The sequence below is a fragment of the Drosophila obscura genome, unplaced genomic scaffold, assembly GCF_018151105.1.
Source record: "Drosophila obscura isolate BZ-5 IFL unplaced genomic scaffold, ASM1815110v1 contig_208, whole genome shotgun sequence".
NCBI classification, from domain to species: domain Eukaryota; kingdom Metazoa; phylum Arthropoda; class Insecta; order Diptera; family Drosophilidae; genus Drosophila; species Drosophila obscura.
This window is the reverse complement of record NW_024542799.1, coordinates 3,221,528-3,240,526: the sequence shown is the minus strand read 5'-3', so window position 1 is coordinate 3,240,526 and position 18,999 is coordinate 3,221,528. Positions and strand designations below refer to the sequence as shown.

The following is an 18,999-nucleotide window of genomic DNA, read 5'->3' as shown; positions in this document are numbered from 1 at the left end:
ATTAATCGCCTTTTAGGGAATTATTAATTCCCAATAGCTCTTCACATTAATTATTACTTATTGAAACTTTTAAGTGGAGAATCTGTCATCTATTTTCCACTTCAAACTCCAGACCCTAAAGGTCTTAAAAGAGTCTTATAATCATCACAGAATCACTTGCAACTCTCACCATAAATATCGGGTGTTCTCTTCAATAAAAAAACTTTATGTACCGCCATACAAATTGATAAGTTTAAGCTTTTCTTTACAGGAATTTCACTTGATTAATAGATCAACTACGAGTATTTTGCGCACACACAATCCACACACACACACCACTCATCCCAGTATGTATTCCCCCATCCGGTCCACACTCCTTGCAGAACCAATCATGAGATCCAATCGCAAACCCAATGGCCAAGGCATTTGGTTATGCAAAGAATCAAATCACATTTAAACGGCGACATTTAATTGCAAACTGGTTGCTGCTTGGCTGGACAGACACAGTTAGCCACCTGCGGCGGGGCCAAGCCATTCTTGATGTTGCTTGTTGCTTATTGCTGTGGCAGCCAACACTCACCCAAAATTCCTCGATCCGTTGCCAGGAATCCCAACAAATGTTTGCCCCCACAGCCGCCTTAGAGCCGCAGTTGAGGCTGCGGGCCGTCGTCGTGGTAGCATTCAAATACCCGAACAGGCAGCTCATGTTGAAAGCCAGAAACGAACTAATTGACCAACTGTTCCAGCCAACAGTTAAGTGGTCTCCCCAGCCCAAATAGCCACACGAAGAGAATGATGCAGATGCAGATGCAGAGAGGAGTAGACAGAACGGGGCTCGAAGATAAGCCAAGAATTTCAAGAAACATGTGTGCAACAGCATCCATAGACGAACAATTTCTTTTGCTTTGGCTTTGGCTCTTCTTTATTGTTATTTTGTATTCATTCCCGCGATACGAGTATTCAATCTGGGGCTGATTTCCCGCTGTCCAAGTAACCTCGAAACGTGACAGAACCGTAGAGTTCTGCTTAAGCGAGTTGTGGCCCAAACCCAGCTGGCCCGGCCCGCAAGCAGTTGACAATTGCGGTTCATTAGGTGCAGAAGCAACAGAACAGAAGAAGGAAGTCAAGTCTCAGTCTCAGTCAAAAAGAAGACTTAAGACCCACAGAGCAAGTCGGACAAACACTTCCGGGGGAATCTTCTATATACCAAAAGTGATCTGAATAAAGTGGAAGAGGCAGGCAGTGGCTGTGTGGCAGCGCATCTCGCGCTCTCTCTCTATCTGTATCGCTCTGTCTGTTGTTTTTTTTTTTTGAAGCGCCATTCAAGTTAATTTGCTCCAATTATGAAAATGCTCATGTGCTCATTAAACTTAATTGAGATCTGGAGAAGGCACTGGAGAATCCCACAGAAACAGAGAGAGCAAGCGAAGATGTCGCTCAAAAACAAAAGGCTGACACAGACCAGAGTGAGTGTTTGAATGAATGAAATGCCTGACGGAATGCTGACTGACAGACATGTGCCAAAATGGATCAACGGATTTTCTTTCACTCACATTTTTTTTGTAAATCCTCCAGCAAAATGAAAGACTTTTACTTGGGGGAAAAGTCACTTGGAAGGTAATTCCCTGCTTCTTGCTAGTTTTTATGTGACTTCTTGCGCATTTTTCAGCAACATTTTGCGTAAATCTTTTGCTGCAAATTGGAGGCATGAAAGCTGCTGATGCTTCTGCTGTTGATGCTGCTGATGGAACATAGAAGTTGGGTTTGGGTTTGGGGTTGGGGCAAGCCGTAGAGGTAGAGTAAAGTTGAAAGCAAAAAGAGCTATAAATTTTGCAGCCACATTCTTCTGGACAAAGCCAAAGCCACCGAACAGGTTGAACTACTTTGAGCCAGGCCAAGACGACTACAACAACTATGTAAGTCGAAGTCCGCGCAACAGCCACAACCACAGCATGAGGCAGAACCATGGCCAATTCCTATGACCATGGGCTTCGCTTCGGTTTTCGCTTGGCTGGATGGCTGCTGCTGGCTGCTGTCAACTGCAATGGTGACTAAATACTAAAGACTAACCACTAACCACTGCACTAAAGACTGCAACTAAGACCGGACATGGTCAGCGTCCAGAACCCCAATTGGATAAAGCTGCCTCTCGCTCTATAAATAGACCCCTGGCCGGGCCTTATCCAGAGGCCAGCCAGCCTGCCTGCCTGCCGGACTCTCCCCAGAGTTTCGCTTTCCATCTCTCTGTCTCTCTCTCTATCCCTCCCTATGCTTCGTTGTGGCCATAAAAATTTGTTGCATTTCCGTTGCATGTACAACAAAATATGCAGCAGCTCTCTTGTTGCAAGTTTATCTGAAAACAAAACAAAAAACTAGAGCAACAACAACAACAAAAGCTATGCAACATTTTCCAAGTAACTCATTTCTCATGACATTCTCTCCTTTTCATTAATCACCCTCTCTCTCTCTCTCTCTCTCTCGGTCTCTCTCTTTATGTATCTCTGTCTGTCTGCAACAACAACAAGAGATATATCTTTATATATACACGATAATGGCTGTGTAATTAAAATTTCTCACATATGTATTTACATGCACTTTTGATTATACGAGACGATAGGCTGCTGTTGCTGCTGCTCGCTGCTTGTTGCATGGAGATCTAAGATTCATGGAAAACAAGGTGGCAATTACCCAGCAAGAGACAGAGAGAGCGAAGAGATGGAGCGGCTAAAAATGCAAATACTTGGAAGAGCGACAGAACAACTGACAAGAAGGAAGGGAAAACCCTGCCACTCACACGATTCTCCTCTACTTTTCATTTCCTCCAAGAAAAAAGAAAAGCCTCGCTCACAAAAACAACAGTAAAGAACAACAAACAAAAAAAAGCAACTTGCATCTTGAGAACATTGCAGTTGCAATTTCCTTTTATTTATGAGCCATGAAAATGCAATGTGGGGAAAACTTGATCAATTTCCTCAAGCGTCTGCTTCCGAGACTGCTCTTGTGGGTGCCCGCCGTGCCCGTGTGCCCCCACCCGTGGTGCCCTATCCCTACCTTCCGGCGGGGGATAACACAACATGGGGCGTATACGCAATAAATTAAGCGCGCTGTCATTTTGCTCGAGAGTCGCGACTCGCGAGTCAACTCAAAAGTCAATTAATAACAAACAAAAAAAGCAGCCAAAGCAGCCATCCATTGGCCAGCCAGGCACACAGCAGACAAGCATCTCCCGAGATGTTGCGGCATCCAATCCCACAGCTGGAGATGAAACCAAAGTCGAGGCTGAAGACTGAAGTTTGCGGCTGAATCTAAAGCCAAGACTAAAGACCAAAGACTAGAGAGCTGCGATGGCTAAGACCGAGAGTTGATTGCATGCTGACGTCATTGGCGGCCTGCAACACAAGACTTTGACCAGTTCACAAAAAGGTTAACTTCGGGTTCAATCGCTACGACGACATGAACGTGAGAGAGTTTCACAGCGCTGGAATTACTTTGTACAAAAAGATCTGCCAGCAGCTGTTTCGATTAGGGAAAAAATATCATTCATTTCAAAGGAGCTTCTATTCAATAGCCGCCCAGCTTCTACCCTACTCCCGATTAATTCAACGATCTTCATTGTTTTGCCACAAATCTCATTTGGCGTCAATGTCAATTCCGAATGCCAATTGTCCAGTCCAAAGTCCAGGCGTCTAAAACCCAACTGACTGACGGCAGTCCTCAAACACTCATTCGGACAATTGCAGGCCACTCAGACAGCGAGAGAAAGACAGAAAGCTGGCAATTAAGCGAGTGAAAAGCAAAGAAAAAAAAAAACACAGACCAGTACCAGTTCAATGGAACATCTGCGCCTTAGAACGGAATAACGTAAATTGCCTAAGCAGCAGCAGCAGCAGCCAGCAGCCGCAAGGCAAAGAGAGGGAGTGAAGGGAAAGACTCATACTAGGGAGAGGGGGAGATATGTGGGAGAAACACGTGCCGGTCAGCTCTCCAAACAGAGAAAAACAAAAGCAACGATTAAAGCTAACCCATTATTTTTAGTACCCCTTAAAAGCCAAGAGCATGGGAGCATATTGAGACTGTAAACAAAATGATCCAAATATAAAAGATGAAGGCATGAATAGAGATAGCAAATGCCATTAGTCGGGAGTACTACACACACTTTATTAACTTATTCCAAACGGTAATATTACTAGATGCAATAAATGTCTATAATATCTGCGCATTCCCAAAACAAAATTGTATTAAAGGTCATCCGGCAGTCGATACTACAATTACGGTTGTTACTTTTTTTTTGAAAATTGAGTAGGGCAAATAAAAAGAAAGAAAGGGAGAAGGAGAATGAAAAGTAGGAGGTAGACTGCAACTGCAATCCCCATAGGAAGAGGAGGATGAGGAGGACGGGGAGGGGGCAATGAGAACCGACGCCTGGGGGAGGGAGGAGTGTCGGTGTCCGTCAGGCAGCCACAAAAGTGAAAATCTAAACCAAACGAATTCTGGTTTCAATTGCTCGCGGTTTTCAGTGTTTCCGACTGTTCGCCATTGTTCGGGGGATGTGATGTGAGTTTTGTTTTACTTGATTCCTCCATCTCCTCAGCGTGTGTGTGTGTGTGTGTGTGTGTGTATTTTGAGTCTCTGTTCCAGCTGCTTGACGACGCTAAATGCAGCCTACAGACAGCAGAGAGATGGCTGCTGCTCTGCTAAATTTCCAGCCAACACTCAGGCCAACGCCAAAACGAGTTTCGTGCCCCCAAAGTGCCAGTGAGTCTGCAACTGGGGACTGCAGACTGGGTCTCGGTCTGTGGCTGCGATCCATTGTTTCCATCACTTTGTAGTGCCCGAAGGGGTCTGCTCTCCTCTCTCTCTCTCTCTGCGGTCTGGCAACGCCTTTGCCATGTCCAAAGGAAAATTCAATTTTGAAAATCATCAAAGATGAATGGGCGGGTGGTGGCGGGGGCGGAGTCATTTCATAACAAGTGTTGCCAAATGTCTGAAGAAAAGCAAAAGCAATAATTTTAAGATCTCTTTTGCCAGCCACGAGAAATATGTGTTCTTTGAGTGGGCGAATTTTTCCTTTGCAGAAAATTCTATTACACAGAGTGGTTTTCCACAACAACATTCCTTGCCTCTATCTCTCTCTCTATCGATATGAAAGTGTATTTTTAGATCATTTTCTTTTATATATTTTCCGTTTGAATGAAAAGCAACAGCTCTATCAAATTTTGAACCGTTGGGGAAACTGTTTAAAGAATTTTCTAGAGGAATCCCCAAAATGATCTGAAGTTGCATTCACAGTTAACTCTTACGACCTGCATTCGATACCCGTTAGGTAGAAATATTCTTCAGAATAGAAACAATGGAAATTTCTATGCAAATCAAACGAAAATCCTCATTTTGATGATCCAACAGGTGTTTTTGGTTTTTGTTGTTGGGTGACGAGACAAACTGACTCTTCCTCTCAATCATTTACATTTGCATTTAAATGTTATTCGTTATTTGATTTGTTTATTATTACAGAAGAAATGTTCGTTAGAAAACCGTTTTCACTTTTGCAAATGAACAAAAGAGAGACCCGAACCCAGACCCAGACCAGACAGAGATCGTGTGTTGAGAGATCGTAAAAGATCAGGGAAATAAATTCCAAATTTGTCTCCCCTCTGTCTCTCCCTTTCAGTCACTCTTCCCAATGAGACCTTCCATTCTTCCATAGAATGCATGAATAATAATACTAACCAAAAAAAAAAAACCAACAAAACCAACAAACAAAACAAAAGACAATAACACTATATAAAAATCTTTTATCAGCTGTTGTTTGTTGCCTTTTTTGTTGTTGTTATTTTTACAATGGGAGATGCAAATTGAGTTGAAAATTTATATGATTTGTAATGTTAATTATTCCGAAAAGAGGGCAGGGGGATTGGGGAGCATACATATATCCATTAATCAGCAAAATCATATTGAAAGGGGGAGAACACATAATAAAGAGAATGCATAATCCATATATTGGATCGCAAATGGAAACCGAAAGTGACTTCAATGCGAGAAATGCGGAAATATAAAAACTAAATAAATATGGAAAAATATTATACATACACACAGATCGTTTATGGATGGATGCCATACATGGAGAAATATTATATGTATATAAATCGGTTATGAACAAAGCTATCAAACGCATTGGAAATTTCAAATACAAATTTGAATCATTTTCCATTCGCTGCACAGACGGAATCCAAAATGAAAAGTAAAAGTACCAATCGAATCGATTGAGATCGGTCTGCGGTCTGTAGATGGTTCGGTTCCTGTGTTTTGCTTTGGTGAAAACTCGGAAAAGTTGGACATAATGTTTACTAAACAACAGGGAGAATGCCACGGAAATGGGTGGGTGGATGGGTTGGAATGGTATGGGTTTTAATTCCCCATACCGAATCATTTATTTCTCCGGAGATTCAGGTTCTCGATCGCATCTCGTACGCATTGCGCCGCATCGGATCGGCAGTCAATGTTAGCGTAAACATTTATATTTTGTTTATAATAAATGCTGCGCCTCCGAGAGACCCGACCCGTAAAAATAAACTCAAAATAAGCAAAATGCATTGTCGGCCATCTCGGGGTATGGTATAATCCACCCATGGCTATACCATTTCCAGGCTTTTTCCCACCCCAAAATTGTTTACGCGGTAGTCGAGGGGGGCACTCACGTGGCTTGATTGATGGTGAAATGGTGAAACTTACCTGGAAATAAAAAGAAAGAAGGTAGATTAATAAAATATACTAGTAGAGTATATAGAAAGGGGGTTTACTGAATAATGCAGTTGTACAATAGGATTCTTAGAAAATATTCAAATTTTAATAGAAATTCCCGAACTATAAGGAGGACTTTTCGCAGAATATACTATGGATTCCTCTGCCTCTGACTCACTTATAAAGTACCCTTCAATTTCTATAGTGAACCCATTTATTAGCTATTCTTAGAGATGCATATATCAGCGCTGATTAAATGAACTCGAGAGTGCCTCTGCTTGGCTCTCCTGCGAGGCACGAGTCAACGTTCTTTCTGGTCTATGTCTAGGGCAAATCAGCGCCTACCCTCGTTCTTTATAATAGTATTAACTGAAGTACATGACACGACGCAGCACACAGCTACAAATGCACAAGGGGCAGGCACACAAGGGGCATATGGAACTGCACTCCAATGGATGCAAAATAGTTGGCAGCTCTGCCTCCACTATGCTGGGAGTGCATTGCTCTCCCAGGCAACTGTGGCAACTTCTTGCCTTCTACTGTCTGCTCCACTTGCAGCAACGCAAAGAAACTTGCAACTTTTATGCCTTCGTCGTCGCCATCTGCAGCTCCCACTGGGCCTGCCACACAGCCCCCTTCCTGGTTCGTTTAACAAAGTTTTTAATAATATTATGTGTGGCACGTTTGAGTGGCAACATTGTTGCCAGCGAGGCAATGCCCAGTTTTGGAAAGAGAAGTGCTTTTTTTTAACCTTTTTCTGCCTCTGTCACTGATGATGATTATAAAATGCTGATGATGATGATTGGATGATGCGATGATCCTATGGCTATCAAATGCACTTTTCTCACGATCAATGGAGAAACAACAAAAAACAAAGAGCTGAAAGCAAAACCAGAAGCTGAAGTTGATGAGGCCGCCTCTCTGTCTCCGCGTCTGTGTTTTTTTTTCAATGTTGATGGATGCTTTTTATTTGAAACTGTCATAAACATCAAAAGGCAGACAAAGGCGGCCCCTCTATAGTCTCCACACCCCACATCCCACACCCAACCCCCAATGACCATGATGCCGCTGCCGCTGCCACGCGACGCGAATGTGATTCAGTTGCAAGCGCAGTAGGCCTGCCCGGGATATGAGTCAAAGAGTTTCAGCAGCAGCATCACCAGCAGATCGGAGAGAATCGATTGCTATGGTGCATGGAGGAGGGGTTCAATGACTCTCCCCTCCCTCCTCCCACAGACTCCCCGCAACATGTTGCTGCAACACTCGCAGCACGCGCTTATCGCCTGAAGAGTATTATATTTAACGATTTCCGTCGCTCCGATCTTCGATCCGTGTGGAGGAGGAGTCTCCCTCTCTCTTTCGGCAAACTTTGTACATATATAAAAATTTCGCATACAATTTATGTATTTCTGAACGGAAAATGAGAAAATAAAAACAAAATACATATTGCAATTTTTCGGGCAGGGTTAAAGGCAGAAGAGGAGAGGCAACGATGGGCACGAATGTCATGTGGGCAGGAAATGAAGCTAATTTGTTTTGCGGGTGTGCCACCAGTGTTGGGGAGTGGGGAGGGGTGCAGGGGAAGACAGACAAAGGCGGTACCCGAAAACCTAAATAACCGAAACCCAAACGAAAGGAAACCCAAAAGCCAAGCCAGAAGGGCAGAAGAGGCAGTTGGAGGAGGCATACGGTGGAGACAGAGACAGGGACAGGGACAGGCCTTTACGACATGCGACAATGATAAAAGCGAAGCGAAGGCTGCGTCCTCTTTTTTCTTCCTTCCTCTTTGCATAACATTTGATGATGAAACCAACACACACACCCACACACAGAGTCTCTCTTTTTCTTCTTTCAGAGTTCTCTTTGTGTTCTATGCCCTTCTTCCCCTTCTCTTCATCTCTCTCTGGATGCCTTTGAACTTGTGGAAGCATGCGGGAATGGCAGCAAAAAAAAGCTTCGTTGAATAGGGCCAAAGCTGTGGGCTGTATGAAAGAGACAGCCTCCATACGGGCAAGGGACGCTGCATACACTGAAAAAACACTTGGACAAATCGCTTCCAGGCTTAGATCGACCTATAGATTGATATTTCTAATGAAATATTTACTAGAAACACTAAAATTATTTAAGTTTTTTTGAATCATTTTTTAAAACTGCAAAAATTATCTCAGAATAACTTTTCTTGAGTATTCTAAGTATAATGGATAAATATCAAACTCAGATTCTTATTTGCATTGAAACAAACGGACGTATAAACAGATAGACGATCACCAATATATTTTCTTGGATATTTAATCTTAACGAGTAAGTGCATGTTTTCCCGCAGTGCACTGCTTGGGTGGCTGTGCTCCCCTTGATAGCACATTGTCCCACTGGCAACAACAACAAAAAATACGAGTATTAAGCAAACATCATAATCAAGCACTTTGCTGTAGAGGGTGGGCGAGGGAGGTAGGCAACGTTTTAAGGGGGAGGGAAGGACACACGGCCAGGCGACAGGCTCAGCTGATGAGTCACCCAGCTGTTATCGCACAGGGTGGGCAGCACACGGCCACCCCCATAGCCATGCGAGTGAGTCAAGCTCAGAGCGGGACACAGATATTGGATGACTCAAAAGGGGGGAATAAATATAGCGAAGGGAGGAGGCGGGAGTGAGAGAGCTTTTTATCAACTAGCGGCGTGTAAATAATGAAACGTGTTGCCAGAGGAATCAACGACTAAAACGTGATACCAACTGGCATTAGGGCCCACTGGTGCGCAGGGGTGCGGGGGTGCAGGGAGAGGTAGTATGGCCCTGAACAAAGGGAACAGCCATGGGCTGCCATTACGATGACGTTTCCATTTCCCATTTCCCACTTCATTTCGAGTGCATCCAGAGAAGTGCATTCAAAAACTGTGCTGGAAACCCATTTTAAAACAGAGAAAGAGGGTGACCTCCCTCCTCTGCTCCCTCCTCCCCCGCTGTAATTTCGAGTGATTTGTGGTCGATTTCTGTTGCAGATCTCTGGCAAAATGGCACACACACTCTCTCCCAAGAGGCGGACTCTTCAGACTGCCACAATGCCACATGTTGACGCTGTAGAAAGTCACGCAGCCGTAAATGAATTATAAAGAAAAGTGAGGGCCACGCAAGGGATGGCCATTAATTCCCAAAGCAATTAATAAATTTTGGAAATAATAATGGCAGGCCAGGGTCAAAGCTGAACCCCAGAGAACCTGTTGATAATGAATCAGGGGTACCCGCATTGCTTATCGAGTAGAGTATTCCATTGACTTTATATAAAATTCTATTCTAAATCTTTTTGGAATTTTTTCACTCGCAAATCTTTCCCATAAGTTCCGACCACACCCAACTTTTGGCCATGTTTATTCGCTGTTTGGACGCAACTATAATTGAATTTGGCCTTTGTGCCCCCCACCACAAGCCAAAAAAAATAACAAAAATAAAAACGGTTCCAACAGATACGTATGTTCGTATGTATGACCACAAATGTGTATCTAATGTCTAACTAATATTTACTTATTAACCTTTTGCTGATAGGACAGTGATATGTGTGTGTTTCGTGTACGTTTGTTTGTGTAGGGACCGTGTGACAAAGCGGCCAGGCCAAAACAGAGTGCTTGGCCGGAACATATTGAATTTCACATGCTCTTGCTAGGAGAATAGAAATTATGACAGGGGAGAAAACATGCAAAATGATCAAGAGTTTGTGAAATAAAAAGAAAGAAATAAAAGCAACTACAGTGAACTGAAAGTAAATGGTGTATTGCTTTTGGTGATTCTTTCTTGAGCTCTCATTCTACCTAGATGGCAGAAAACTCCCGGAACTGCATGAAAATGTTACACTGCATGTGAAATAGTATCATTAATAAGATCATTGTTTTTAGAGCATTTGATCACTAGGCGGATCACATCGTCTTTCTTTCCTTCATTTATTTTGCTATATAATGATATTTGGACTCTTTCTGAAGCAGCTGAATGGCTTGCTTTCCGTTTCAGCTCAGATTAATAACGATTTCAAATCATAGCATAATCAAAGCATAATAAAACGAGAAGGAACGTGCGAGTCGCTTCTGGGGACGCGACTCTACTTATACCCGTACTCAGTCAGCATATACATTTTTGAGCATATGATTTGTTAGAATTTTAAAATAAAAAAAAATTTTTTTGCTACATCTGTTATTTACATATACATATATTATGTATATTCTACATCTAACATGTAGTTTATACATGTACCATTTAGATTCTACATTCCTCCGCTAGGGGTTGCTCGCGCACTGAACGCGGCAGAGTGTGCGAGCGAGAGGAAATGAGTTGCGTTGTCGTTTTTCGGGGGGGGCAGGGGAGCGACTGAAATATTTCTTCATTCTGGCTATATTATGATCCGATCTGATTCAGATTCGGCAGTCTGGTAGATATGGGCATCTCTACGATAATGCGTTTTTAGTTTTATCGTATCTTTAAAAATGTGCCTGCTACAGATTTTCGTTCTTTGTGTGGGCGGAAGGGGGCGGGGCGAAATTTTGATATACACTTGTAGCAGTAGGATATCACATGAGTCTGGAAACCAAATTTGGTTGTCCTAGCTCTTATAGTTTCTGAGATCTAGGCGCTCATCGAGACAGACAGACAGACAGACAGACAGACAGACAGACGGACAGACAGACATGGCTATATCGACTCGGCTATTGATGCTGATCAAGAATATATATACTTTATGGGGTCGGAAACGTTTCCTTCTCTGCGTTACACACATCCACTTTTACCGCAAATCTAATATACCCCTTAACTCTTTTTTGAGTACGGGTATAATAACATTTATACCCACTATCGCCAAGGGAAACATCCCCTAGCAAAAAACTTATATCATGTGCAGGCGGCAATCCCCTAGAGCCCTAGGGGAATATATTTTTACAGTCACCTGTTCCGTTCCCCTACCCTCTGTTCTGTGGGTGAGTGAATTTTTACGACCAGCAACAGGTTCATTTAATTTAGTCACATTCGACCGTTCGACCGTCTATCCGTGCCATGGTTTTAGCTGATAAGTATTCTGACTCTAATTCTGACGCATCGAGAGCAGACGAATGAAGCGGAAACGCTGGAAATACTCTACTCGATTTATTTTTATATATTTTTTTGTATGCGATATGCCCCATAAAACTTGAGAAACTGGAGAAACTATGGAAATTGTAATTTATTTCAAGATTTTTCTCTGTTCAAGTGTGTTATCCATAAGCACAGAAAAACAGTCTTCAGATGATTCATTTTCAAGATTTGTTTATTGGAGAATTCTTCAGGTGTTAATCATAGGATTTGGCTACATTTTGCTCACTGTTCGTTGGCACTTTGAATATTTATTTATTAATTGGGAAAAATAAGCAAAGAATGTGGGAATTGTGTGTGGAAATACATGCGGATTGTTCAGTTATCACCAGGGACAAACACACACACTAGTAAAACAGCAGCTTAAAAAGTTGGTCAACTTTTTATCAAAGTTATGGCTTAAGCGGAAAGGAAGTGTGTGCTCTAGATACAGCAAATAAGTTATATGTATAAACATATGTATCTACATATTGCTGAAGAATGTGGAGCTTATCTTTTGGGAATGAAACGAAACACTTATGTGGGATGTGGGGCATGAGGCAGGCGGCACTGGGCAGTGTGGCACAAAAATGCTCAACGCAAGCGCGGCCCACCGCTGCAACCGCAGAAACTATTTTTCAAATCTGCAACGGCTGCAATTTGCATTTTAAATGGTTTTCTACTGTTTCTTCTGTACTCGGTGTATCTGTATCTTGTGGATACAAATCGGCATTCGGCGACTGTTTAATATGCAACCGGCAAAAACTGGCTGAAGGCTACTGGCCACCAAATCCAATAGACGCCACGTGAGACGTGCCACATTGCGCAAAAAAAAAATAATAATTTTACAATGCACTGCCAAAAGCGGGATGTGAATAGAATTTGCAATCAGTTGGAGAGTCATAATGGATAAAGCATTGTGAGAGAGACAGAAAAAAGAAAAATTAGCTGTAGGAATGAGAAATATATTATGGAATGTAAAGGGAATACTGTCTGCTAAAGGAAACGAGACTCTGGGGAATACTTTAAAATTAAGAATTCCTTAAGTTTACCAATTTAAATGGATATGCATTTTAAAAGTTTCCTAAAGTTCAATCGTCGTTCGATCAGATGTCATTCCTGACATACATTTTGACATTAATATTACATTTCATAATGAGGATCCATCATTCATTTCTAAGAACGCTTCGTTTTGATGAGGCATTAAAAAATAATAAAAAATAAATTTTCAAATCACCAACTTCTACTTTATACATTTTCACATCACTTAAACATCAAATTATTCCCTTTTTGTGCTTCCCCATAGCCACACTCCACTGTACTGTAGCCCAGGCCAAGGCCTTTTAGCGTACTCTTGAGATATTTGCCGCCACTTTTGACACTCGGGAATACATTATAAACATTATCCCCAAAAGCCAGGGTCAAATATCCCCGTTTAGTCAGCAAAAAATATGCGTCTTCGTCTCAAATTGCGTCCAAAATTCGTTTTGAAAACTCTCTCCTTTTCCCGGATGCCGGATGCAATAAAAATCAGCAAAAATACTGAAATTTATTTTTGCAACCACCCGTCGAGAATGAGAATGAGAAAGAGAGAGAGAGATAGAGATTCCCTGGAGGCGAAGCCAGAAACTATTGTGAGAGACATATTGTAATGGGGGATAAGTGTGTGAGAAAATCGATAAGAATAAGGAGGTGGCAATGCAGCAGACTTGCTACAGATTTCTAGATAATGTACCCCAGATCTAGTAGATCCCGTAGATAGGGCGCGTTTTCCGAGACAAGTGAATGGTGGAGAGAAATGCAGGGAGATACATGGCCTTGAGCTAGAGTCCACCCCATGACGCCCATCCTTAATTGGAACCCAGCCCAAAGGCAAAGGACGAATGGCGAGGCCGTGACCCTTGCAAGGAAATCATCTCGAATGAGCGAATGGGGGAAAGAAAAACGCAAATGCAATCTCAAAAAAATTAGTCTGGGAAGGACAACAATTCAGGGTGATTCATTCTTGGGGGGTGATAGAATTTCAATCATGGCGGACACGTTAGAAATAGAAGAGGGCGCCCTGACACTGGCACTTTGCCCCACCCAAAAGACAGAAAGAAACCTGCTGTGAAAAGATATATGAGCTTTGAGCTACCGTTTCCCGTGTTCTTTACAGCTCCTTACAGAAGTATGTCCACACCTCTGGACACATAAAAATGGTTTATGGACATACAATACATATTTTTAGCCACTCAACAAGTCGCGGGATAGATACAATGGAAAACCCAGGTAAAAATCCACGAGTATTTATTTCTAATTTGGAGCTAAATTGTTGCTGGCCAATTGCTGAGTGAATGTTTATTCCATTCGCATTCATTTTTTGTGAGTGTTTTCAATGTCATGTGAAAAGTGATCAAATACAAACGAGCGAGGCACGGGGCACGAGTTGTGGGGCATGGCATACAAATTATTTACACAGTGCTCGACAACATTAAACAGCTGCACTTCAGAGGAGCTCCAACTGGCATCGGCTGCGGCAGCGCCATTGAACGGGCTGAACGAGTGGGGAGAGTAGTCGTCTTCGATCTTGAAGTTCAACAGATCTTCGGGCAAGTGCCTGGAGGCTCTAAGATCAGCTGATTGGTGGGGTGTCTTCCCTGCTCTGCTCTATGGGGTCTACTAAAATGATGACAAATTATGAGGGGAAGCGGAAAAATTGTCTGCAAAATGAACTGGAATGTAAAATAAAGTCTGGGGAATGCCTATAAAGAGATACTCTTTAATTTTCATTTATCTTTTACATTCTTATAGATATTCTTACGTCCAAAAATATAAAACATATAATGGATACACGCTACTTTCTAAAGAAAACCTTTCCAAGAGAATTAAGGTGGCTATTGAGGTGTTATTCCCTCTTCTTTCTGTAGTATATCAAAGATTATTATTAAAGATTTGTGTTCCCCACATACAAGTATCTAATCAAGTGATGCCTCTACCATGCCTCATCTTCAATGCGTTGGACCTTGTCTAGGCCAAAAGTAATTTAAAATAACAAAAACACAAAAACTATTTTTAGTTCCCGGCTATACCCACACCACATTAGAGAGAAACAGATAAACACACAGAGAGATAGAGGGAGAGAGGGAGAGGGAGAGAGAGAGAGAGGGAGAGAGAGTCCCCAAGAGACGACCCATTGGGGTGGGTTGGCTGTCCCAAAAAAGAGATTTCCCCTCCCGATAACAAAACGGACGCCACTCAACAAATGTCGAAATAAATGCTTAAAAAAACACAACAATTTTTATTTATCCGTGCCTCAAGTTTTTAGCTCTTTTTTTATTTTTTTTGCATATGCAAAGCGGTCGAGCGGTCTTAATGGAATTTAAGAGACGGCCGGCGCATGCTTTAAATTTAATTAAAGTGAAAAGCAGCGAAAAATCCAAAGAAAGTTTTGTGCTCGAGTGGCGACTGCAGGCGGCCGGACACGCATTTGACCCGCTTAGCCGCACCCCCCGCCCACTGAGGGGAGTCTATGATTTTTGCATTATAAATATATATTATAATATTATGATGGTTTTTAATACGACCGCGCTTCGCTTTCCAGGCACAGACCAACAAAATTCAATTAAACCGAAAAAAAATTTCTGGTTACACTTTCCTTTTGGGGGCGCGACGAAAGAGGAGGCGTGGGAGGGGTAGAGACTGGGGTTTGGGCCAAGTGGAATATCGAGTATTTCGTGTGCAAATCACTTATGCAAATGTCGGGGGGAAACAGTTATGGGCATATATTACGCGCTCCCCTGGCTACCGACTTTTTCGCCATGATTCGAACAATGATTCGTTATTGAGTCTGAAAGAAAAAGATACGATATATGTTTGGTAGAAGGTGTAGGGGAGATACATTTGTACATATGTACATAGGGGCAGGGAGAAACTGGTTTTCTATAACCCACATCATGAATCATATAACCAAAAAGCGTTAAGCAAAACCAAAAGCCTAAAGAAATGGTTAAGAAATAAACAAAAAATAAAAAAAAACAATGCGGAATTAGTTACAAAAGCAGATTTAAGAAATAAATCTGCATAATTTCTAATGAATATTATTTTTAATTTGAAGATTAATTGTATGCCTAGAAACTAGTTTTATTACATTATTTGAAACCAAAGAAGAAATGGTTAAAAAGTTAACAAAAATCTTTATATATTTTTCGGGGAATATGAGCAGAGCTTTTGTGAATTTCTTGGGAAACTCGTTTTATTTTTCTGGTAAATTCTAAATATTAACAAATCAATTTTGCAATAAATTTAGAATGAAATCTAGTGAAATGAACTTGTTTTTCTTTAATTTTATTCTTTCATTTATTTATTTATTTCACAGGTTTTATAAACCACCACTGGATTTCTTGGTTTCTTTTGGTAGCCCTTTGCTGCTCCTCCTTTTATTGGTTCTCTCCTGCTCTGCCCTGGTCAGGCCCTAGGATCCGTATGCAAATACTCCAGCAAACACTTGGGTAAGCTGCGCTAAGCGGAAAACTAGCAGCAGACAGGCAGTTGACACTACCGCCCAAAAGCCAAAAAATCCCAACCAAAAAAACGTAGTAGCAAAAAGACGAAAATAAGAGGAAAACTGCTTAACAAATAGATTGCAAAATGCTGTCTAGACGTGCAATTTCGGGTCCCTGGCAACATGGTGGAGGCTCCTGTGGGCAGAGGCGGCTTTTGCTGCTGCGGCAGCACATTTTCCAGAGTTGCACAAACACCAATACACACATACACATACACAGATACCTTTTGAGGGTGTGCTGCGCCGGCTGCTGGTGCTGCCCTGCTTGTCCTCCTCCTCCTCCACCTAATGCCATCCAGGGGCGGAGTGCACACAAAACTACCCCCGAAAAAAAACGTATATAAAATCCATCGATATCCGGAATCTCGAATTGAATTGAAATTTCAGCAAAAACTAAATCGAGCAACGGTGAGGGGGAGAGGGCAAGAGAGGAAGTGGAGTAAATAGCAGCTGAGCATTGCGAAAAAGTTTTTTGTGTAAGTAAAATAGAGTTAAAAGGTAAGCTTTTAGACTGGGCGTGTCAACGCCCCAACAAAAAACAGAAAACGATTAAAAACAGCTGTTTAAGCGAATGTCTAACCAAAGAAAGAGACGGCGAAATAGAGAGACAGACAGACAGAGAGCAAAAGGAAGAGAAGAAAAAAACTGTTAAATATAATAACAATAATGTGGAGCCGGTACTTGGAATCGAATAAGTGGAATGGTGTTTTGGGGTCCCTCTGCTATCCTCTCCCGAGTAGAACACAACACACTGCAAAAGCAAAACAACAACGATATCCGAGAAATAACGCTCTGGGGAGCGCACGCATGGAACCGCCGCCGCTCATATGGCAGCAATTTACATAAAACCCGCAAAACCAGTTTTTTTTCTTCATTAAGTTTCAAGTTCCAACGCAGACAGAGATGGAGAGAGAGGTAGAGCCGTTGAGAGAGTGAGAGAGGGAGACACATTATGAACGCTAAGTTCTTGAGACATTTGCTGCACTTTGGCTCGAGCTTTGCTTTGAGATGATTTCTTGGTTTGTAAAAGCTGATAAGAGAAAGAAATGGAATGGGTAAGTGGAAGGATTAAACAGTTGTTTTCGGGAATTCCAGAAATTCAATGAGAGAGGCATTTGGTTTGTAATCTGCAAAAGCCTGAGAAGCCCTCAAACTTGAAAGTTCCATTAATCCAATTGGAAAGGGATTTTCTCTCTTCTTTTACATTGACAAACATATTTTTCGACCGATCCCGAAAGTGTTCCCCATCTGCAACTATTGCTCTCTCACACTCTCCTTTGTCTTTTGCTAAGCTTTGCATTCCATAGTCGAACAAGAATTCCTTATCAGCAAAAACACTCCACTCCTTCCCACACAATGCAAAATTCATTCAATAACTGTTTACCTAAAGAGTTCCAATAATTCATTATTTGAGACTTGCATTTGGGTCTCGACTTTTCTGTTATTTCTTTGAAGAACCGCTAAACTTGATAAGAATTATAGCCAAATCTACAGTTTTTGGGTTCTCACAGAAATAGCTTCCCTCACAGAAAGAATTCCCCTCACAATGGAACAATAACAACAACAAAAGCACTCACTCATATAAAGCTTAACGGGAAGGATTTCACTACTGCTTATCTTGAGAGTTCCATAATCCAATCAGACAGTTCTCCCTAGAAGAACTGCAACCCACTCTAACTCTAATCAACAAAAGAGACAAAAACTTACCCATAGCTCTGTGCCCCAACTCATGTTGTTGGAGTTTTCCGCTGCTGCGTTTTCCGATTCAGCCAGTTTGTTGTTGCTGCTGTGCCTACTGCTTGAATTGCTTGCCACTGTAGTAGGAATAATCCACAAAAAAATACAAAGATAATGTAATCCAAAAGAAGCGCACGAAACGAAAGAGTGGAGAGGAAGAAGAGTAAAATATGAGAAACGTTGTTTTTGTTGTCGCTGGCGTTTGTTTGTATGTATTTCCCGCAAAGGTTAATTAATTTTTGTGTTTGTTTCAACGTTGCGCGTTCTATGAGAGAGAGCATTAATTCCCCCTCGATAAACGCGGAGACGCGGCAGACGAATTTGGTGGTTAAACAGGTAAAACGTACGACCAACAACAACAAAAAAACAAGAAACAAGAAAGAATGTTGCAGCAGACGACGTGTCAATGCAGCGCAGCCGGCAGAGGGGCAGCGGCGCAGTGTAGGGCAGGTAGCTGCAGCAGGAGGAATGTGTGACCGTTTTTCTGGATAGCGCCAATAATCGAGAGGAAAATAATTCAAAACAAAACCGAAGGGAAAATGCACTGGCATTCGCGCTGCACCGGCGCACTGTAGTGAGAGAGAGAGAGAGACAGCATGGGTTGCATTGCAAGAGAGAGTGCGAGTGCAATTGGAATTTTGAATTAGTTTTTCTTTCTATTGTTTTCGAATTTTACATAATTTGGCACGCACACTTCGTGCTCTCTCTTTCTGTCTCTCCCTCCCACGCACTCTTTAGGCAGGCGTTTTTCTTTTGCAACTCGTTTTGCCCGATTTGTTGCACAATTTCTCAGATCTTTCTTCAATATGCGGCTTGCACTTTTAATAGCATGCGTCATAATTCCGTGCGACATTTGCACACACAAAAACACACACACTCGCACACACAAAACACTGCACAGTGGCACAACGGCAGAAAT

General features: G+C 42.1%; 1 protein-coding gene across 13 annotated transcripts in view; it reads right to left on the bottom strand.

The window, feature by feature from the left end:
* LOC111074754 (formin-binding protein 1-like) overlaps positions 1-18,999 on the bottom strand; it is a 34,437-nt gene that overhangs the window by 15,245 nt on the left and 193 nt on the right. For 12 of the 13 annotated variants that reach the window (XM_022367682.2, XM_022367672.2, XM_022367675.2 and 9 more), the window contains exon 2: positions 18,051-18,157. In XM_022367682.2, coding sequence (XP_022223374.2) covers positions 18,051-18,074 — 24 coding nt within the window. In that variant the 5' untranslated portion in view covers positions 18,075-18,157. Of the gene's footprint in view, positions 1-18,050; positions 18,158-18,811; position 18,999 lie in introns of those variants that run through there. The other variant, XM_022367673.2, reaches the window with a different exon arrangement.